The sequence below is a fragment of the Tetrao urogallus genome (assembly GCF_951394365.1).
Source record: "Tetrao urogallus genome assembly, chromosome: 3".
NCBI lineage: Eukaryota > Metazoa > Chordata > Aves > Galliformes > Phasianidae > Tetrao > Tetrao urogallus.
In genome coordinates, this window is record NC_136815.1 from 4,022,120 (window position 1) to 4,044,459 (window position 22,340).

Consider the following 22,340-nt stretch of genomic DNA (forward strand, 5'->3'; position numbering starts at 1 on the left):
TGAGTTGTGGCAGGTTGCCATGGATAGGGTATATCTGTATCCTCTGCAACACCCCGTATAGAAGCATTCCCATACAGAATGAGTAAGGCTGGTAAGGACCGCTAAGGTCATGCTGTAGTCCAACCATTGACCCATCACCACCATGCCCAGCAGGCCATGTTCCTCAATGCCACATCTGAGGTGCACATAGGTACAGCCATCAGTCCTGTAGCTAATGCATGTGTATCTGCTTCGTGCCACAGAAATACAGGCTGACTGCTTATCAGGTCAGTGTTGCTGTTTAATAAACAGTGCTTATCTCCTCCAAGCACCACCCTGTCCTATATAAGTCTGCTCAGTGTGTTAAGCCAGAAATAACTTTAATTGGAGCACTTAAGACAGATGAAGTTTAAAAGTGAAAGTTGCTGATGTTGCTGGTCGTTATTTCTGAAGTGCCTGGTTCTGTTCTCTGCTGTGCGTGTGAACTGTTTCATATCTTTCCCCAGGAATTTGCATTTTTCATGTTATCTCCATAATTTGCCTTTTTACCATTTGTCACTAAGCTCTGGTGGAACTTAGCAAGCTCCAGTGTTCTTCCTTGAATATTTGTAAACAGAGCTTCATTATATCCCTGTGAGAAGTAACGAGCAATCCCATTTTAAGGAGTAGACTGATGTCAGTCTCTCCAGCACAAGAGAAAGGGCAGAGAACTCAGGCTGTGGTGGTGAGTACAGCAGTGTTAGAGAGCATAATGGCATGGGGAAGGGAAATGCTTAATGTGGGTGCATAGTGGTTGAACAGGTAACAGTGGTAAGGCAGATCATAATGCCACCAAGATATAAGTGTGGATAAAAAGGAACAAATAGTCCAAGTGCCAGGAGCAGAAAATAGAAGCTGTGGGAATGGTAGGACAGCATCACCATCACCACAGAAGCACAGATCTTCTGGAACAAGAATTTAGAATGGATCTTTCAGGTTACTGTTGGAGAGTCACAGTTTTTAGTGGCAGTATTTATTGAACTGCAGTAACGTGGTGTTAAAGGAGTGTATGCCTCTGAATGCATTTTGAGGACAAGACCTGACCCAAACATAAATGAAATGAGGAAAAAGCCCAAGAACTGTTTTATTAATAAAAATAATAACATAGAACAATTAAAAAAAAAAAAAAAAAAAAACAGTAATATTCTCAATGCCAATCCACAGTTCGTATCAGTATGTGTTTTGAAACTGAGATTCTTCATAAATGGTGCTCTAGTTCTTGCTTTGTTCTTGATTTTCCACCAGTGTTTGCTTAGTGCCTGCTTAGCATCTCAAAATCCTGCCCAGCTGTGTCGTTGTATGGGAAAATGTAACTAATTTTAAGATTCTAATCAATGGTGAGGACTAGGAGAGCTTTGGAAGAAGAGAGAAAATGAATGGACTCCTGATAGCAGGTTTTCTTTGTTACCAGTTTGAACATCCCCTCTTTTGTTGGATAAAGTCTGTGAATTTGTTCAATTCAGGTGAATGTAGCTGGTGTGGCTAATTGTGCTTTCTCTCTTTTCAGTGCTTGCACCTCCTCCACCGTTGCCACCACCAGTACAGGGATATGCCTTCAAACCTCCTCCTCGCCCAGATTTTGGGACTTCTGGGAGAACAATCAAACTGCAGGCCAACTTCTTTGAAATGGACATTCCTAAAATAGATATCTACCATTATGAGTTGGATATAAAGCCAGAAAAATGTCCAAGAAGAGTTAACAGGTAAACCAGTGCTTTGCTTTTTTTCCTGAGTTTGCTTACATTTGGGTTTTCATTTGAAAATTGTGGAGCCACGTGCCTGTTTTCATGGATGGCTCAGAAGATGTGTCTGTTTATTCATTGTTTGTACTGATAGCTTCCAACTTTCCATATCCATCCACAAGCAGTGTTCCTCAGACTTTTTAATCATAGAATAGCTTGGGTTGGTGGGAGCCTCAACTATTATCAAGCTCCAACCCCATTGCTGCATGCAGGGCTGCCAACCTCCCCATTAAATACCAGACCTGACTGCCCAGGGCCCCATCCAACCTGGCCTTGAACACCTCCAGGGAATGAGGCATCCACAATCTCTCTGGGCAGCCTGTTCCAGCACCTTAGCACTCTTGTATTAAAGAACTTTCCCCTAATACCCAACCTAAATCTTCCCTCCCTCAACTTAAAACCATTTCCCCTTGTCCTTGTATTATCTACCCTTTGAAAGAGTTGGCTCCCCTCCTGTTTGTAGGCTCCCTTTACGTACTGGAAGGCTGCATTGAGGTCACCCTACACTCTTTCTCCAACAATGTTGGTCCCAGCCCAAAGATTCAGTGCTGGTGGTTCCTTATTTTGACTGAACTTGTCAGCTTCTGATTAAAGCCACTGTATTAACTCTAGAGAGGTTAGATCAGTGTAAACCAACTTGGTAAGTAATATTCTTGGTATTGCTTGTTCAAATATCAGAGTGTAATTGGCTGGCAAGCCCTTTAGCAGGGAACTGGTGTTGCCAGCTTGTTTTCCTGCCTTCACCTACTTAAAAGGGGAGGTAAAACCCATTTGTGCTGCTGGGAGAGGATTGTGGAAGGACTGAATTAGGTAAGAAATTATCCTTCATCAGTAGATTCTATAAAAGGGAAAGTTATGCTCCAGATAGGGAGATGAAAGCATGGATCAGCTGGCAAAGGAAATAAGCAATTAGGTCCTGTATTTTGCATGTGTGCCCTATTAGTCACAGTGTGGCAACCTCATTAACTTGAAAAAGAGCGGTGTTGCCAGAAGTGAAACTGAGAGCAAGACTTGGCACTAACTCGAAACCACAAGTGTCATCATTGTAACTACCTACACATCTTGACTGTGGAGTATTGTAATGGTGTGTTTATATATTCAACAGCAAAAACTTTCCATATTAAAAGAGGTCATATGTGTGGATTATGCAGTAATGAGCAAAAGTGTGGAGTCCAAAAAGTCACCTGAAAGCCACGGTTTTCTTGATGTCAGTTAACGAGCTGGAGTGCATTATCAACTGTTACACCAACAAGTCTGCTAGTAATGGTATTTCCATAAAGCAGCATTACTATACTGCGCTGCTCTGTTGTTTTTTTTCATTTCTAAGGCTATTTAAAACCTTTAAACCAGTTCAGAATTGGGTTTAGTGTTAAAAGCAGATGTTGTATGCGCATCAAGCTGAATTCTCTTCCTGCCTGAAGCAGCCCTGTTGATTTCACCAATGCATTCTCAGTGTACTGTAGTGCTAAAAAAAAATTTTAAAAAGTAATAATAGCAGTTCACATTTTCATAGTGGAAGCCACGAGAGCTTTGCTTTCACGATCACTGATTATCCTGGCTTCCTGCTCCAGTGCTGACAGCATGCATGCTGCTGTATGATGCAGATTTCTATGCTCCTTAGCCCCTCTGGATGGTGCAGTGCTGTGCAGCTGGTACGTGTTTGTGGTGTGTGCTGCAGTTCTCAGTGATCTCCTCTCTGTAGTCCGGTGTGCTTCCTTCTCTCATCCCTACCTTTAGTGGTGGGGAATCGGTTTCCGAGGAATTGTAGAGAACGTAATTATAAAGTAATTGTAAAGCAATTTTCCTGGCTGATAAAGCAGGTTATACTCTGTAATGAGTTGTTGCCCCACTGACAGCTTCAGACCTGATCTCCTTTGTTAGGTTAGCTGTTCCTTGTGTTGTGGTATCAGAGCAGATATAAATCTGCATGGTTCAGTGCCTTTTGCAGTAAGCAGGGGTGTAATGAATGCATTCAACAGTGCACATTTCTCTGTACAGTGTGGGAAGAATACAAATTAGATTCATTTAATGAAGTTTATGTTTCATTTCTTCTTTGAGCACTTGCTGATGCTTTTGCTATCCTTTAGGTGTACATGCCCTTGTGAGTGCCTGGCGTTTTGTTGGCCTTTCAGTCCTGCATGTATACTTGTGTCTGTGCGCATATTTGTGTATGCATATGTAGGATTTTGTAGGATGCACATACAGTCCAGAGCTAAAATTCATTTGTTCATCTAGATTAGAGTTTCCAGTGTTTTGGTTATATAACTCAGCTACATACCTACAATCAGTAGCTTTTATCATTATTTTGTGTTTTAACATCTGGAAAAGGTTGAGTTTTTAATTCCATTTACACTATTCCCTCATCTGTGTTGGCTTCATTCTTCATTTTTATTTTTGGACTAGCTATGGCTTGGACTGTACAGTTGGATACACCATAAACAAGAGCTGGAGCAGGACTGGAAGACACATAGCTGAGACAGTGGGCTGCTGTGCCAAAACTGTACTGTTAGGGTCAGTTTTTCTCATGTTGCAAGAAGTCCAGATCTGTTTTGGTAGATGTTGAGAATGGGCAGTGTGGGGTTGGTTTTGTGCTGTCAGTGTCCTTGGTTTAATTTGTGAGGGTTGCTGGGACTTGTACATGGCTCAAAATGAACTCCACCTGGAATCATCATGGAATCATCATCATAGAATCACAAAATGGCCTGGGTTGAAAAGGACCACAGTGATCATCCAGTTTCAACCCCCTGCTATCTGCAGGGTCGCCACCCATCAGACCAGGCTGCCCAGAGCCACATCCAGCCTGGCCTCAAATGCCTCCAGGGATGGGGCATCCACAGCCTCCTTGGGCAACCTGTTCCAGTGCGTTACCACCCTCTAAGTGACCTGGGGTCACTTGTGTTCTTGCATGCACGTGTTGTCTCTGTGCAGTAGTCCACAAGGGCTGGAGTTGGAATGCCAGTAAATCACTCTTCTTTTAACTTCAAATGGAGAAAATAGTTCCACTTTTCATTGAAATGCCTCAAACCACAGCTAAGAAACACCATCACTAAACAGAATTCCAAGTGTGGAAACGCTAATTAAATGGGAGCTTTCATTTTCGCGCAGAGCAATTTGCAATCAAATCTTGCTCAGTAAGAGAATGGATTTTCCATTGCTCGAAACAAGGGTAAAAAATATCTCCCTTCTATCCTTGAAGCTGGGACTTGTTCAGTCAGACGCTGCAGACCAGAGGCAGAAGCTGCTACCTCAAGTTTCATTCATATTTCTCAGAAGTTTGGATGGGATCATTAAAAGCAACCTATCTAATCTTAAAGCTTTGGGACACAGCAAATAAATTGTCAGCTCAAACAGCCTTCAATCACTACAGTGCTTGAGTGAGCTTGAAGTTTGTTCTCAGAGTTTTATGTTGCTATAGCATCCAATTCAGCTAATTACCTTTCTAAATCATGGTAAGTAAAATAGTCATCTGCAGCCTCACTGAGCTAGTTGGCAGTGGTACAGAAGAAACAGCATCCTGTAGCTTTCCTTCCTGTGTCAGCTCAGCTTCTTTGGGCTGTTTTGCCCCCAAGCCATGTATATCTTAACTGTGTTCTAGGCAGCATACTGCAAACCACTGCTGGATTTGAGATTTCCAGCTGTATGAGGCATGTAGCCTGAAGGATGTCTGTTTAGGACATTTGGACTTAAAGGCCTTTGGCATCAAAGGGTGCTGTTACAACAAGCCACTTAACCTGGCTGGTGGACTGGTTTGTATGACCAGTAAGCACTGTGGTTAGACAAGTGCTTTGGGACTGGTTACATCAGTCATACAAACATCACAGCATTTCCAGGTGTGCTTGAATGGATGATATGCATTTCTAATACGTTTGGATCTCTGTGAATGCTGGTTTTGTTGCTTTTGTGGAAAAAATTGCACTTAAGTAATCTGTCTTAGAGCTACACAGAAATTTTATGTATCACTGTCATAACAGGAATGTTGTGCTGGGGGAAGGCTGAGGCTGAAAGCTTGGGTAGTCGTATTTTGGAAAGCTGCTCAGTCTGCTGAGCTTTGGCTCCATACAGAAAGTACTGTAGGGCAGGGGAGCAGGAGACCCAGACAATACCACGTGCCTTCTGTTTTGACCATGAGATGGCACAGTCTTTTGGTTTGCCACATGTGTTAAATCACAGCAGACAGGAAGGCATCTGAAAATGCTAACAGCCACGTTCAGAACGTGGTTTAGTCTGTGAAAAGATTGCTCTAATTCAGACCAAACAGATGTCAGCTTTAATGCCTAGCAGGAGACAACCTTTTAATTTTCCTAATGCTTCTACTCATGAATATTACTATTCATTTGCTATGTAACATGAAAAGTAAAAAAGTTGAATTAATGCACTCTTTTTTGTATTTTTCAGAGAAATAGTGGAGCATATGGTTCAGCACTTTAAAACACAGATTTTTGGGGATCGCAAGCCAGTGTTTGATGGAAGAAAAAACCTTTATACAGCTATGCCACTTCCCATTGGAAGAGATAAAGTAAGTTTTAAAGAGAAAACTTCAGAAGAGTTTCTGATTGGAGATCCCAGTGAAATATTTGCACTTTCTAATAACTGATAGAAATTGGTTGGTATGTTCTTTTTTATTATTATTTTTTTTTACGTGTAAATATGTGGCTGCCTTTAGATTCCACTTTTCTTAGGGTCTTGTGATCTTACTGCCATCACAAAGGTCTGGACAGGGCTCTGGGCAGCCTGGTTTGGTATTAAATGGGGAGGTTGGTGGCCCTGCATGTGGCAGGGGGGTTGGAGATTCATGATCCTTGAGGTCCCTTCTAACCTGGGCCATTCTGTGATTTCATCTGTGTATCTGGCTCTCACTTAGGCTTGCTTCTAATAGACTTTCAGATTCTTTCCTTTTTCTGATCCAATACAGAAATACAGAACTTTAATATCTGTATGCCAAGGCAACTGAAGTTATTACCCTGGAGTAAAAAACTAATACAGAAAAACCTCAACTGGTTTAAATCAAGTGTGGGGAAATTTAGCTGAATGAAGGAATTTCTTTTTACATGGAGCTTAATTGGTTTAAGCATGGTTTAAACCATTATAAAGCTTGTAGGTATTAACACTTTCCTCCAGAGTAATTAGATTAGGTTTCTTGGGGGTTTTTTGGCTGCTCTGTACATAACAAATATAGCAATTTTGCTGCACTTGGGATCATATTGAAAAGATTCATGATCATACAGTGATTAATAGATGGTCTTTAATCTAAGTGGGAGAAAAACTTCATTTACTTGCAATATACGTCAGTAGTAGAAGAACTGATGCTAATCAGGAGGCTGAAACCAATTTGTCAGCACCTTTTTCCAGTTGCTCTTTAACTTAATTAACATCCACTGTGTTCATCTCTTGTCAGTGGTAGTTGTTCTTCCTTTTTTTGTGCTTGCTGATAACCTGCTTCTGTTTGAACTTGTACAAACACATTTTCATTTTTTCTGCTCATCCTTCTCACTGATCATACGTGTTTTAATTCCTTCCTTATCATAGCTAATTTTCATTCTGTCACTCCTTCATTTCTTTAGACGTTTCAGATCAAATATGGACTATGTAAGTATTAAAACAAAATATTTTCTCAATTTTTACTTATACAAAAAGTGTAGTGGACGCAGTCAAGGTATGTAGATACGAGCAGTCTCCTGATGTATCTTCAGGATTTTTTTTTCAGCTCTTCAGTAGCATTTCACTCAGGTGAGATATAAAAGACAGCCTGGAAAGTTGGATTAAAACCTATGTATTTGAGCAGAACCAGTGACTAATTTGGTTTTGAAGAGGCTTTAAAGCCAACAGTTAAAAGTGGGACAAGTTCATTACTGTGAATTCTTTGTGACAGCTAAGCTTAATGTAGCATGGCCCAGATATTGCTCTGGTAACTGGTAGATTTGTCTAAGATAGCTGAGCCTATCTGCGTTATCTGTTAGGGTGTTATTACCAAAAAATGAATGAAGTACTTCACATTATGGATTATCTACTTTAAAACTTAAGGCTCAAGGTATGAATTGGATGTGGGGTTCAGGGGGTAGGTTGGACATTGCCTTGCAGTCCAGTAATCATCATAGAGATTCTCCTGTCCTGTGTTTATCAGGGATATGGATACAGCACCACAAATAGATCCATTCTTTATCTTTTTTCCATACCATCGTGGTTAAGGAGCTTTGTAAGTTGAGACCAAGAGGAGAAAAAAGCCAAATAAGCGAAAAGAGGCTTTATAGGAAGAGTCCAACCAGCATCAGCTGACAGCCTGCACCTTCATTTGCATGGCCTTTTTGGCAGAATAAACATGCTGGGCCATCTATAGATCCTGCTGTTCCAGACTCCACTTTCCATTGGTCTCCCATGGCTATGTGGCTCCTTTCTATGCGCAGCTCTTGTGGTGAATGATGTTGGTTCTAAGAGAAAGATAGGGCTGCAGTATTAATTTGGATTGTCCACTATAAATTGTCAACTTGGTTGCTGGCTTATGGAGAGGCTGCTTGTATTTGTTTTATCTTTGCTACCTGTTTTTTGACTGAAGAAGCTAACTGCTGGAAGAGGGCAGATGACTGCATATATTAGCCTGCTGCTACCATATATTGTTTTCAGTAGCACTCTAAATACAGTTTGTCTGCTTTTGAATTGAAGCAGAACACTCCCTAGGACAGGAAAATGCAATGCTTTTGTTTACATCCAACGCAAGGGACGTTCTGAGGATGTTTTTTCTCATAGTCACTCCCCAGGTTTTTGTGATATCAGACTTAACCAATTTTCACTTGGGTTAAGAATTGTCCTCAGACCTTATCTTCTAAGAAAGATGAGAAATCAGTGTTAGAATGCCAGCCTGGGAAGCATACCAGTTAGCTGAAATACACCTGTAGAATAATGTAGCTGTTGACAGGCTGTACATGATATCTGCTGTTTCTTCATTGCTCTATGTCTTTTCCCAGGCTTCACAGCATTATTCAGAGCAATTTGTTGTCCGCTCTCATTTTCCTCTCCAAACAGAAAGAATCATCTTGGTTTGTTGTTTGTCATTGTTGCAGGTGGAGTTGGAGGTCACGTTGCCAGGGGAAGGGAAGGACAGAATATTTAAAGTGGCCATAAAGTGGATGTCCTGTGTGAGTTTGCAGGCATTGCATGATGCTCTTTCTGGCCGGCTGCCGAGCGTCCCGTTTGAAACCATCCAGGCACTGGATGTCGTGATGAGGCACTTGCCTTCCATGAGGTGAGCAGAAGACACTGGTATTGCTGAGGAAATTTGCTTTATCTGAATACTTGGGCAGCTACTTTGGGTTGGATGTTCTTGTACAGCTCTACCAAATAACAGCTACCTAATAGGTCATGGAGCCAGGCGAGGTAACATGGCACTTCTCTGTTTATCAGATGATGGTTTTAAATGAAGAGAGGGGAGATTTAGTTTAAATGTCAGGAGGAAATTCTTTACTTAGAGGATGGTGAGGCACTAGAACAGGTTGCCCAGAGAAGGTGTGGGTGCTCTGTCTTGGGAGGTGTTCAGGGCCAGGTTGGATGGGGATGTAGGAACTGGGCTTTATGGTCCCTTCCAACCCAAGTCATTCTATGATGTGATATCAAATGAGAAGCCTCAAAGCTGGATGCAAGTCACTTTTCACACTGAAAATTACTGAAAATCGTTCTACATTTGTGTGGTCTCAGGGCAGGGGTGCCGTGGTACCCCAGCTATACTCCATCTATCTGTAGCCTTCTGAGAAGGAAGCTCCCTGAGCTGGCAGTAATTGGAGACTGGGAGATAGTACTTAAGTATGGCTCAAAGGTTAATTATCCTATTCCTGTGTTCCTTCAGCACGTGTTAATTGCTGATTTTCTCTATTATCAGGCTAGAGAGACATTAATGGCACTCAGTACAACAGTTTTTTTAGAGGAAAAATGCTTTAAAGTGGCTTTGTCCCAAGCAACATACATGGTATTTGTAGTCAAAACAGTATGTTTCTTTAAATCTGCTGCCATGAAACAACTTGCTTAAGACCACTGTTCAAATTAAATGCAGTTGGAAAATAAAGAGCAAATTTCTGTGCTGAACTTTCTCATTTTAAAGGACTGAGAAGTTTATGCAAATATATTTAAATAGCCTTATATTGCATTGACTTTATCCTCATATTCAGGAAAAGAATCTGTCAGCTTTTACAGTAAATAAAACAGCTGAGACAAATGATTCACACATTTGTATTCAGAGAAACATATTAGCACTGGTTTTGATGTTTGATATTAAATGTGTAGTACTGAATTACCAGTGCAATCATTCTGATGCAGTTGAAAGATGCTTCAGCAATGCTTGCTAGGTGAGTTGTTTAGCAAAACAGTGTTTCCATGGATTTCAGGGTAAGCCACGCAGAAATAAGGGGAGAGATTATTATTTATGGTGTTGTTTATAGCTTGAAACACTGATGTTTCTGTGCTTTTGAATAGGCATCAATAAAGTTATAACTAGTATAAATATTTTTTACCTTGGCTTTAATTTATGATGTGGATTTACCTTCTGTTTCAGATATACTCCAGTGGGGAGATCTTTTTTTACAGCATCAGAAGGGTGCTCAAATCCATTAGGTGGTGGCAGAGAGGTTTGGTTTGGATTCCATCAATCAGTCAGACCTTCCTTATGGAAAATGATGTTAAACATTGATGGTGGGTTTTATACAATTCTCTCTTTTTTTGTCTCTCTGTCTTTCAACGGAGAGGGAAAAATTCAATACCTTCAGCTGTATTTATTTCAAAACTTATTCCTCTGTATTTCTGTAATACAATTTTAATGTTTTTGTCTACAGTATCGGCAACTGCATTTTACAAAGCACAGCCAGTTATTGAGTTTGTATGTGAAGTTTTGGATTTCAAAAGCATTGAAGAACAACAAAAACCTCTGACAGATTCCCAAAGGGTAAAGTTTACCAAAGAAATAAAAGGTAATAAATATAACTGCTTTCTTCTGTCTGCTGGTGTATTACCAACATACATTCAGAAGATTTCCTACAGCTGCTGACTGTTTGGGAAGCAAATTATGACAGTGAACGTAACTTTTTTGAGCAAACATAAAGTCAAGAAACGTTATTGGCATTTATATCAAGATTTTGACAGTTCCTTTGTCAGTAAGCAAAGTTAGGTCAGTTCAGATAAATACGTGGCTTCTGACTTGATTCACTAGTATGAAATGTTCATCGAATGGGTTTTGGACTCCATCATCATAGAATCACAGAATTGCTCAGGTTGGAGAAGACCTCCAAGATCACTGAGTCCAACCTCAACCTTACCATACTACCCTAACTCTTAACAACCCACTGCTAAATCATGTCCCTGAGCACCGTGATCCTTATGGATCCTTACAACTGCTGGTATTCTATGATTTATTTTTGAAGGAGGCACGTTTTGAGTTCAGATATGCACATAAGTAAATCAGCACTTGAGCGTGTGATAACTATACATGTGTGCATTTAGCCCGATCGCTGTGTAGGATAATTTCAGTTACCTCTGTCCTTAATGAGAGGACAGCAGTGAATCCATGAAGATGACGTTTCGCTCTCTTCTTAAGTGTTGGGATAAACTCAAACTTCCTAGCAGATGGGTTTCCTGAGATCAATTACTGGCTTGTGATTTACATAACAGCTTCTCATCCTTGACAAGCCTTCATTTCATTGTGTGTTGTCATCACCTAATCATTTGATCCAGTGTCATGGCAAAGTTACTTGTGCATGTGGACATCTGAGAGCATCTCAGTGCAGCATCCCTTGTTATGTCAGTCTCCTTAAAAACAATTCATCTTCTTAAATGACAGTTGTTTTTTCCATCTTGTATTTAGGAACTGAATATGGTTTATTCTCCAGAAAGTACTTCCATCACTAAATACAAGTTTCGATTAGAAATGAGAAAACATTTTTTTCACTTCTGTCATGTCAGTAGTGCCAATCCCAGTTTCGTAAGACGATCTTGTTTCTAATCAAGTGATTTTAAATTGACAAGACTGAGATTTTACATTTGTTATTTCTAATTACCCTATGTTAATTTTCTTTGAAATTAATAATGGCAATATTTCCTTATCCAAATTTGCTAATAAATCAGTACTGTAGTTTTTACATACTTACATTTTCTTTGTACATGTACTCTTCCAGGAAGTCTATTATCGTAGAATCATGGAATCCTAGAATTGCTCAGGTTGGAAAAGACCTTAAAGACCACAACCTAACCATACTACCAAATTCTAACAACCCTCTGCTAAATCATGTCCCTGAGCACCACAGTTTATTCAGTTACCAAATGATGCAGTGAATGAATCAAAACTCGTGGGAAGGAATTGAGCTCCTTGTGGTGTTCACTGAACTCTTACCCATAACGTTTCTTCTGGAAAGCCAGGGTCCTTCTGTTGTGGTTTAACTTGGCAGGCACTAAGCACACCCAGCTGTTGGCTCTCTCCTCACGGAGTGGGATGTTTGGGAGAACTGGAGGTGGGGGGAGAAGTCAGACTTGTATTGAGCTGAGATAAAAGCATTTAAACACATGAAACAAGTGCTGCATGATGCGATTCACAGAAGCACAGAATTGTAGGGGTTGGAAGGGACAACTAGAGAAAATTAACTATCCCGTCTGGAGCCAACACACCTTCCTTCCTGATATGTTAGCTAAGAAAGAGGGAAGTGAAAGAAGAACTCCAGCAATCTGTCTTGTATTGAAGCAGCTTCCCATCATTATTACTTCCACAAAAAGTCTGCAGAATCATCTTGAAAACTTGTATTTGACCAACAAGAAGTCTTCAAGAAAATTAGAAATTCTGATTTTGTACTTGTTGGAGAAACAGAATTGCCACCTTTTTCCATAAGGATTTTGAGTTTTCAAGAAGAAATAATTACAGCAGGCTCGCAGCAAAGCTAATTGTAAACTGAGGTAACATTTTATTGAAAATATTGTGCTGCAGACTTTAGAAATACTTGTGAAAACTTGATATTTATTGGTGGCTTAGTAGTAGAGGCACTTAAGCCCTGAAAAATTAGGTGGGAAGATCAGTGTGCTCAGCAAGTTATTAGCACCTTTGACAGACACCATAAATAATGCCGTGTTACTTGGCAGCAATATGAGTTTATGCCCATGTGCAGATAGATACGGAATCTTAATTTACAGCCCCCTCTTTTCTATTCCCACACATTCAACATCCTAAATGTAACAGTCGTCCCTCACCTGTTTCTGTCTGAACACAAAAGCAACACAAATGAAAGTTCTGTATTCAAGCTCATGTCTGAGGTTAGTGGTAGTTCTGAAGTACTTCTGTTCATGTAGCTGTGTTGTGCTGATCTGGGGTGGAAAAACTATTCTTTAGGTGGGGAGTTTGACTTTTATGGTCAGCTTCTCTCTGAAAGCTGTCGGGTTTCAGGTAGGCTCTGTTTTTGTGCAGGTGGGGATTGCAGCAGATGTTTGTCTTCACTAACAGTGAGGCCCAGCTGCCTCATTCCCAGGGTTTGTTGTGCTGTCTGGAGGTCTCACAGACACTGCGTGTTTAGACATAAAATTTAAACATGGTTTTTATTCCATGCCCTTTTTCTCCTTCCACCATCCCTGACTTCAGTAGAGAGAGAGAGAATTAATTGAATACATCCAGCTTTTTCAGCTCTAATGGCTTTAAGATTTTGCCTTGTTTCTGAAGTTCTTTGTTTAATTTTGGCTGAATCAGTATTGTGTTGTTTTGTTTTATTTTGAAGTTCTAAGTTTTTTTAATAGTCTTCAATTCCCTAAGAACACACTAAATACTCATTAGCTTTATTACACAGTCTGAGTAGTCTTGTAGAGTTTTATGGGCACTGACAGCTTGATTTTGAAGAAATGGTGATAAATGTTTTTTCACTTCTAGGTCTAAAGGTGGAGATAACACACTGTGGACAAATGAAAAGAAAGTACAGAGTGTGCAATGTCACCAGACGACCAGCAAGTCACCAAACGTAAACTATTTTGCTACTTCTTATGTGTGTGTTTAATTTTATGCTTGAAGAATGTCATGACTTCGTTAGGGAGCCAGGAAAAAAGCTGTCTTGCAAAACGGTACTTTGGTCAGTAAATTTAAAATATAACTCCAACTATCCCCAGTTCTGTTGTTTCTTTTGTTCTGTGTCTATTCTTTAAGGCACTTAATGGCATTTCAGCCACTCCTTTCCCTTTAAGATGTGCACTTTTCTTTCATTTTGCTTTCTGGATTTCTTCAACACTAGAAGAACGGGACACCCTGTTGGTAGCATAGATCCCCAGAACTGTTGAGCAGTGAAGTGGTAGCAGTTGGGATCAGACTCTTAATCTTGCCTATTGCCATTCCATTTTTCCCTGGAAAAAAATCTTTATAACCAACAAAACTTTTTATCACCAGTGAGGGTTTTGTGGGTAGCCTCAAGTAAGCAGGTAGTTTACCCTGTTCTAAGAGAGCAGTATGAGAAACAGCTCTGATAACAGGTTGCATGATGAAATAACTCATCAGTATCTCAGTATGTTATTTAATTGGTTAGGCTTAATTTCCGATTCCTTCAAGTGATGCATTTTATTAACAAAAAGACCGTTTGTGCCAACTTGGTATAAACATATGCAAATACTTATACATATATGGAAATGTATTTGTAATGTACAGAGAAATGCATTTCTGAAATGCTTGTTGGGTTTGTGTGCCTCACAATAAGCTCACAATTTTCTGTGCGTGACATTTCATGAGTTCTGCAGGTATCACAGATACTTCAGACATTAGACATGAGTCTTTGCCTCTAAGGCACTCACTCTTAGAAAATTTAATTGGTAGCTTTAGGTATCGAGTTAGAGGAATGCCTTCTGGGGTATTATTTAATGACCTGTGGTAGTGGTAATGATGTACTTACGATTACAGAAATAAACATGCATCATTTAAACAAGATGGGTTTAACCTCCAGCAAACTTAGAATGCGCTAAGAAGTGAATTGAAGAAATGTGGCAAAACATTTTACATAAATTAATGGCTCATTTTCATGTTTGATTTCCCCTAGATTCCCACTTCAGCAGGAGAATGGACAAACAGTTGAATGCACTGTAGCTCAGTATTTTAAGGACAGGCACAAATTAGTTTTACGCTATCCTCACCTTCCATGTTTACAAGTTGGGCAGGAGCAGAAGCACACGTACCTTCCTCTTGAGGTCAGTAAGCTTTGAAATAATACTGTACTCTGGGGATGTGGTCAGGATGAAAAAAAAGCTAAGCTGTTGACAAACTGTTTGGCGAGAAGTCAGCTCGAGAAACTGTGTAAAGCAGTTGAGGTGGGGAGAAGTCAGAGTTGTGTTGGTTTTGTTCTTTTTAACTTCGTGTTGGGGATCTTTTAGGTGTGCAACATAGTGGCAGGACAAAGATGCATCAAAAAACTCACCGACAATCAAACTTCCACTATGATTCGAGCAACTGCCAGATCAGCACCTGACCGTCAGGAAGAGATCAGCAAATTGGTAAGTGTTCCCTCAGCGTGAGCCAAGGGTAGGAGATTTTCTTTCTGTTCCCGTTAGCAGGTTCTGAGGAGTTTGTGCGCTACAAACAGGTTATTGCCCAAATACGGTTATTTCAGAAAAGCTGAGATTTGAATGGAGAGAAGTTCCCTTTTTCTGCAAACAATAACTCATTTGTTTGGATTTCAGATGCGGAGCGCGAGTTTTAACACTGACCCTTACGTTCGTGAATTTGGGATAATGGTGAAGGACGAAATGACAGATGTGACTGGTAGAGTCCTACAGCCTCCCTCAATCCTCTATGGAGGCAGGGTATGTTGAGGCACAGCAAAATGTGACTGCTTTGATTACCAGCTGTGGTAACTTTGGATTGCTGTGTGTGAATGAATGATGCTGAATGCAATGAGGTTACAGTCATCATAGGTGTAGTGTTTAATGTTTAGTATTATTGCTAGAGGTCCTTATGTTTCGTGGCCACATTGTTGATAATTCTTTATTTCTCAGTTGCTTCTTTATTTCTGTAGATAAAGCTAAGGTAAAATGCATTTATATAAACTTCCCTGGGAGATGTTGCTTATTTCAACTCTGAAATCTTCTGAAACTTCTGATTTTGAGTGCTCTGGGTGGAGCAGCTCTGTTTAGGACAACTATTTTAGGGCATTATCTCTGTTAGCACGTTAGTCTCAAAACTGCCTCTTCCTGTAGAAGGCAGGTTGCCAGGTTTTTCTTTACAGTGACTTTTCAGATGGCTTCTGCCTGACTTAGTCGTCTTACTGTGGTGCCTTGCAAACAAAAAGCTTGTAGCATCTTCATCAGTTACATAGCCTGTCTTGTTGATACAAGATCAGAGCCTCCATGTCTGGCATGACTTAATTCATGGAGGCTTCTCATGAACTTCTACATCATGCATTGCCAGCTGACGATAGTTCTACCAGTGCATCACAATAATATCCACTGTAAAGGAGTAAAAGGATTGTGCATGTCAAAGTTAACTGGTCTCCTTTTGTCATCTCGTGGGTCTTCTCTGCAATTGTGAGTGGCACCCAACCAGCATTTGCCTCTGCTTACTTGTGTGTGAAATATTGATAGCACTTGAATTAAGTGACACTTGGAGAGTTCACTGTGCAGATGTAAAGTCACTGTAGAAGTGTGTATTCCTGTTAACATTACATTCTGACCATGAATCTTTGACTTAATGCATGCGTAATTTCTGTTTGCTCTTAATTTATATTACCAAAGAAAATCATCAACAATAAACATTGCCTGCTTCCTACAGTTATTTTTCTTAAGAAGCTTTACTTTTCACCAGACTAGCAGATTGCCTTGTTGCAGTGATAGGATGATCTTTCTAAGATAAGATGGATGATTGAGCAGTAGAGAAAGAGCTCAGATAATTAAATAGCTTACTAGTTGGAGAGAAGCATAAATGGCTTTTCTTAGTATGAATCATTTTCTGATTTAATGTGTTTTTTTTTTCTTTCCACACCCAGAATAAAGCAATTGCTACACCAGTTCAAGGAGTTTGGGACATGAGGAATAAACAGTTTCACACTGGAATTGAAATAAAGGTTTGGGCAATTGCATGCTTTGCTCCCCAGCGCCAATGCACTGAGGTGCATCTTAAGTAAGTGCATTGCATAAGGTGATAATTTTGTTACTTATTATGTATGGAAATAGGCTTATGTCAAACAAAATATGTATTCTAAATATGGCAGTATATCTTTAACGCCGCTTTTGATGCTCTTTTGAATTATGCAGCATATAGCATAATGAAATCCTCAAAATCAGACTTGCCAGAACCAACACATAATGCAGGGCAAAGCTCCTACCACAGTGAGGGCTTGGGATTGAGTTTAAGGTGGTCGAAGTGATTAATGGAGAGTATTCATCACTGAATGTTTGTCAAGACTTAAAGCTAACTTGTATGTTATAACCTGGTTATATGGCAGGGAATAATTTGTGTACTATTAGAATGTTTGTGTACTGAAGAATATTTTAACAAGTAATCCAGCTTTTGTCTCCAACTTTGCCCAAGCCTGGAGGCACAGCAGTACATACGATGGTAGATGGTACGCTTGCAGGATCAGTAGAGCTGCTTGTTTTGTTCACTTGGAACATTTAAAGGAAGCTTTCAGATTTTGTATTTTTTTGTCACAAACAAATGGAAGGTTATTGTTAAAAGTGGTGTCTGCCGTCCTTGGGCCATGGGAAGTGTGCGTGCCTGTGTAGCTGGATTTCCCTAATTCTTTTGCACAGTTTCTTTCCCTTCATGTATGGGCAAGTGCTGTGTTTAGCTGCCCTTGCTGGTGACTCAGCTGTTCTTTGTCAGGTGAATGCAGGTTCATCGTTATTCATTGCAGTCATCCCTAAGGATGTTGGTTTAGATGATTTGCCAAACAGCTCGGGAATGTTTCCCTAACAACTGGTGAGAAAACAGTGGAAACACAACCTTTTACATCCTACTGTGTGTTTCAATCCTTTAGGACTTTCACAGAGCAACTGAGGAAGATTTCCAGAGATGCAGGAATGCCAATCCAAGGGCAGCCATGCTTTTGTAAATATGCCCAGGGAGCTGACAGCGTGGAGCCCATGTTCAGGCATCTCAAGAACACCTACACTGGTCTGCAGCTCGTTGTAGTAATTTTACCAGGAAAAACACCAGTCTATGGTCAGTGAGTGCCAAATCATGAGCTTGTGTTTTAATCACAGTTTCTGGCATTTTTTTCCGAGTTGTCTGAATGATGGAAGTCTAATTGACTGCAGATTAAATTTGCTGCTTTTCTTGTGCTGCATGATGTTTTATATTAATACCTTAATTCATTTCATTATGTTTGGCTGTGCTTTTAACTTGCTCTTCCTGTTGGGTTTATTTGATACACGTTTTGTCAGCAGAAAAGCTAAAATCAGAGCTTTTGAGAAATTGATTGAACTGCTCTGTGGTTGATTAAAATACACTTACTGCAGTTCTGCATATATTTACTGTAATGCTAAAAGTTCTGAGTGAATAAAGAAGAAGTGAGCTTAAAAACTGCCTAGCTTTTAGGACATCTTTGCTAACTCATGCCATCAGCCTTCTTCAGAAGGCTGAATGAAGTAGAAAGCTTTTGCCCATGGCATTTTGTGGGTGAAAATTCAGCAGCTCTTGGAGACAGATTGATCACTGGGTGCATTTCACACAGCACATACACATAGGTTTTAATTTTTGAGACAATCCACACATCTTGTTTTTAAGATCTTCCTGTACTGCTCCTTTTCAGGTCCTGCCTTCCTCCTCTTATAGTTTACCCTGCCTAATTGCAGCCCCATAAACCACCATCCTCTGTCTTCTCCCGTAGATTTAAGGGCTCTGATCACAGCCCGTCTGTATCATGCAGCTGCACAATTGTCTTCCCCCATCCCATCCCTCACATTCACCAATTTAATAGAGCAGAAAATATGCTCCTGATTCTTACTTTTCCAAAGGTTATCTGATATAAAGTCAAAAGTAAGAGAGATGAAAAAAGAAGCTGCAACTAAAGAATGCTTTTTTCTTTTTTGTTTTCAACCTTCCACATAAAGTTGCTTGTCTCTAATTTGGTCAGTAGAACTGCAGTGCAAAATGACATCTTGCACTGTTCCTGCTCCACATTTAGAGGGGATGCTTTCTTCTTTCTAACCACTGAGAGGATGTGGTATCATTCCCATCTACTCTCCTTATAATCATCTTTAGTTATGGTTCTCTGTGTTCCTCTAATCATCATCCTTCTCCCTGTGTTCTTCCATACTCCTGCGTTTCCTATGCACATGGCCTTGTCTCCTCCTTTTTGCTCTCCTCAGAAAGTCTTTTTTTGTGCAAGTCAGTGTTAAAGCTAATGAGCTGATAAACTAGAGGGATGTAATGTTCATGGTTGGCTGAATGCTGGCACATTAATACTATTTCTGAGTTACTGGTCCAGAGCTTAATAATGAAAGAACTGCTCGTCGTCCTGATATTATCCGTATTACCTGACTTCATTTGCCGAAGATTTTCCCACAATTATGGTGGCACACTATAATTCTGACACAAGTAGTGTAATTTAAGAAGAAAGTTCAAATGAGCCACCAGTGCCTTTGGTTACATTTAGGACCCAGGCGCTGTGTTGTCAGCAGATGGAAGCAGGACAGGAGGAGGATGTTTAGAGAGCGGGGTTGGGTCAGGGAGGTAGGTTTGTTCTTATTTCCTCTTCACTGAAATGAGTACTGAAACTCTAGGTGTCAACAAACCAACATCTGGTGCACTGATCTGTACTACAGAAGTATCTGTGTGTCTTTTCTGTCCTGCAGCGGAGGTGAAGCGTGTTGGTGACACAGTGCTGGGAATGGCTACGCAGTGTGTTCAGATGAAGAATGTGCAGAGAACAACACCTCAGACTCTGTCTAACCTCTGCTTAAAAATAAACGTCAAGTTAGGAGGTGTAAATAATATTTTACTGCCACAGGGGAGGTAAGCCATCTTTTATGGAGGTGAAGAGTGTTGTATTGTAAAGGGAATATGCATCACAGAACTTTTTTTTCCCCTACAGTCAATAGCACTGTAGTCTAAGTGATCTTTAGTCAGGCTGTCTTCTGGCTTCTAATGCAGTCCTGCAAAAACTGGGTTACAAAGAATGTAGTGGAATGCTTGTTCCAGTTGAAATTGGTTCTAAGACAGGTTTGTACTGCAGTCTGCCCATTGAAACTGTATGGCTTTCATTTGAGTGAAAAAAGTCTTTTTGCTTTCAGTTTCCAAACAAATAGAAAACATCTTTCAAAGTAGTGTCCTCTCCTTTATAATTTGTGTTCAGGATTGTTTGTCTTGGTGTACGTCTCAGTTTCTGTAGACATCAAAAGCAATGGAAATTGGGAGCAGAAAACTAACTGATTGCCAGGATTTACCTTACAGTTTCCTAATAGTGTTCCAGTGAATATACGTGCACATACACTCTGACTGCAGTTACTTTAATCAAAGTGTAGTGTTAGGTTTCTGCTAGAGTGAAAACACAGCACTTTTTACAATCCTTGCATTTCGGGTTCTAGAGAGCCTATGGAGTAACCTGCTGCATCATTCTTAGGATCCCATTTCAGAGAAGTAAACACTCTGCTTTGCACAGATAAGCAAGTTTTCACTTCACCATGTGTAGGTTAGTCAGATGGCAGCTGCTCAGAAATAATCCCAGAAGTACTTGGCAGCAGGGAAGCACATCATCAGAGGGGAGATAGATTTCATGTGTCTCGATAAATTCTCTTACACTGAAAGTGTACTCAGCTTTACTCAATAAACTGTATGTTCCTGAAAATGGAGTTAAGTAAAGAGGGAGAGGAGAAACAGCACAACTGCACACAATGCCTAAATGCTTCAGAGGAGCCCGTTTTTGGGTTTTTTTTAAATGGAATGCTTGGATCATTTTGTTGGTTGTTGGGTAGAAGAGCCTTTGATTTGTTGAGCTTCATGATGGTTGCAAGCAGCTGCACTTAGAATTACCTTCAAATTCCTTTTGAGAGCAGGCCAGAAATCAGTTGAATCTGTCTATAATAACCATTCCTAATCCACGCTCACACACAATTCCAGTGCCCTGAAGTCTCCCATTTAACATTGTTTTGTTAAGGAATAAAGCTGAATTTTAACATTCCCAGTGCAATGTGTTGGTGCTCTATTTTGATGCAAGAGACCAATATCTTGGAGGTTTAATTTGACTTGCAAATATAGCTTAAAAGTTCTGTTTCTAGATCAATAGCTATGATAACCATGTTTTTTTGTACTTAATTACTGATGCTGACTTTCATTTGTAGAAAAAGTTGTAACCTTTTGTGTATGTGTGCAGTTCTTCACTTTTCTCATATGGTATTGGATACTTAAGGAGCAGCTTCTCATCCTTATTTGTGTTCTAATTAAGGGAAGATGTGATTCTTCAAGTTTTTAAAAAAACAAACTTTTTGTGCTCCTTTTTAATGAGAAGTCATTTAAAAATATGCCTAAACATTTTGTATCTAGCATGAGAAGTTTGATGGTGACGTGTGAATACTGTCACAGTGCAGGCAATGGTCTGATCCATTGCAGGTTGTAGACTAATGCATGACAAGAGCAGAATGTGCTGTTTAGTTGACTTCTGATGCACTTTATGAAGTGTAAAGGTTGCTGCTTTTACAAATTAGCTTTGTCTTCATACAGACCACCAGTATTCCAACAGCCTGTCATATTCCTTGGTGCAGATGTAACCCATCCTCCAGCTGGAGATGGAAAAAAGCCCTCCATTGCTGCAGTGAGTACACTGTGTGGTTAACTCCTGCTTTCTCCACTGTTCAGTTATGAAGCATTTTATTACTCGCAGTTCTTACGTGGCCCATTTCTTCTGATTGCCCGTTTATAGCATTCTAAATTATTTTTCTGCAAAATCTAATGAAACTTTGGAGAGCTTGCTCTGCTGCTAATTATGTAAATGTGTGTATTGTGTTGTAAAATGCCTGAGATGCTAATACACTGAGGAGCTTTTCTATTAGCTGGTATTTATCGACCTGTAAGAAGCTGGCGCATGCTGAAATCTGCTTTTTCAGCAGTTAAAAATATTAAGAATTTAGCTAAACAGGAATGTGTCTGCTTCAGTTGTGGTTTTGGGGGGATTTGAGCTTCCTGATCATAGAAGCATAGAGTGGCTTGGGTTGGAAGAGTCATCAAGCTCCAAGCTCCCTGCCACAAGCAGGGCCACCAACCTCCAGATCTGCTCCTGGGCAGAAACTGTGCAGTAATTATCTTAAATATAGGGTGCTCTGCCTTATTTAATAACAAAGGTCTTAGTGCTACTGTTGAGTAAATAGACAAAGCAATTGCTTTCACGTTTGCTGTGGTATTAAGATCTGCATTTTTATTTTCCAACAGGTTGTAGGAAGCATGGATGCTCATCCCAATCGCTACTGTGCCACTGTTCGGGTCCAGCAGCACCGCCAAGAAATCATCCAAGATTTGGCTGCCATGGTCAGGGAGCTGCTGATTCAGTTCTACAAATCAACCAGATTCAAACCGACTCGTATCATTTTCTACAGAGATGGAGTTTCTGAGGGGCAGTTTCAGCAGGTTACGTTTCGTTTTGACATTTGGATTCTGTTGTTTTCTGGTGA

At 40.2% G+C, this 22,340-nt stretch overlaps 1 protein-coding gene across 1 annotated transcript in view; it reads left to right on the plus strand.

The window, feature by feature from the left end:
• AGO2 (argonaute RISC catalytic component 2) overlaps positions 1 to 22,340 on the plus strand; it is a gene marked incomplete at both ends in the record, with an annotated part of 39,881 nt that overhangs the window by 13,754 nt on the left and 3,787 nt on the right. Inside the window, 14 exons of the mRNA XM_079533551.1 lie at positions 1,526 to 1,721; positions 6,156 to 6,276; positions 8,816 to 8,997; positions 10,297 to 10,433; positions 10,574 to 10,708; positions 13,636 to 13,723; positions 14,783 to 14,930; positions 15,114 to 15,233; positions 15,420 to 15,542; positions 16,721 to 16,854; positions 17,714 to 17,898; positions 19,533 to 19,692; positions 21,397 to 21,487; positions 22,102 to 22,296. Of these exons, the coding sequence (XP_079389677.1) occupies positions 1,526 to 1,721; positions 6,156 to 6,276; positions 8,816 to 8,997; positions 10,297 to 10,433; positions 10,574 to 10,708; positions 13,636 to 13,723; positions 14,783 to 14,930; positions 15,114 to 15,233; positions 15,420 to 15,542; positions 16,721 to 16,854; positions 17,714 to 17,898; positions 19,533 to 19,692; positions 21,397 to 21,487; positions 22,102 to 22,296 (2,015 nt within the window). The remainder of the gene's footprint in view (positions 1 to 1,525; positions 1,722 to 6,155; positions 6,277 to 8,815; positions 8,998 to 10,296; positions 10,434 to 10,573; positions 10,709 to 13,635; positions 13,724 to 14,782; positions 14,931 to 15,113; positions 15,234 to 15,419; positions 15,543 to 16,720; positions 16,855 to 17,713; positions 17,899 to 19,532; positions 19,693 to 21,396; positions 21,488 to 22,101; positions 22,297 to 22,340) is intronic.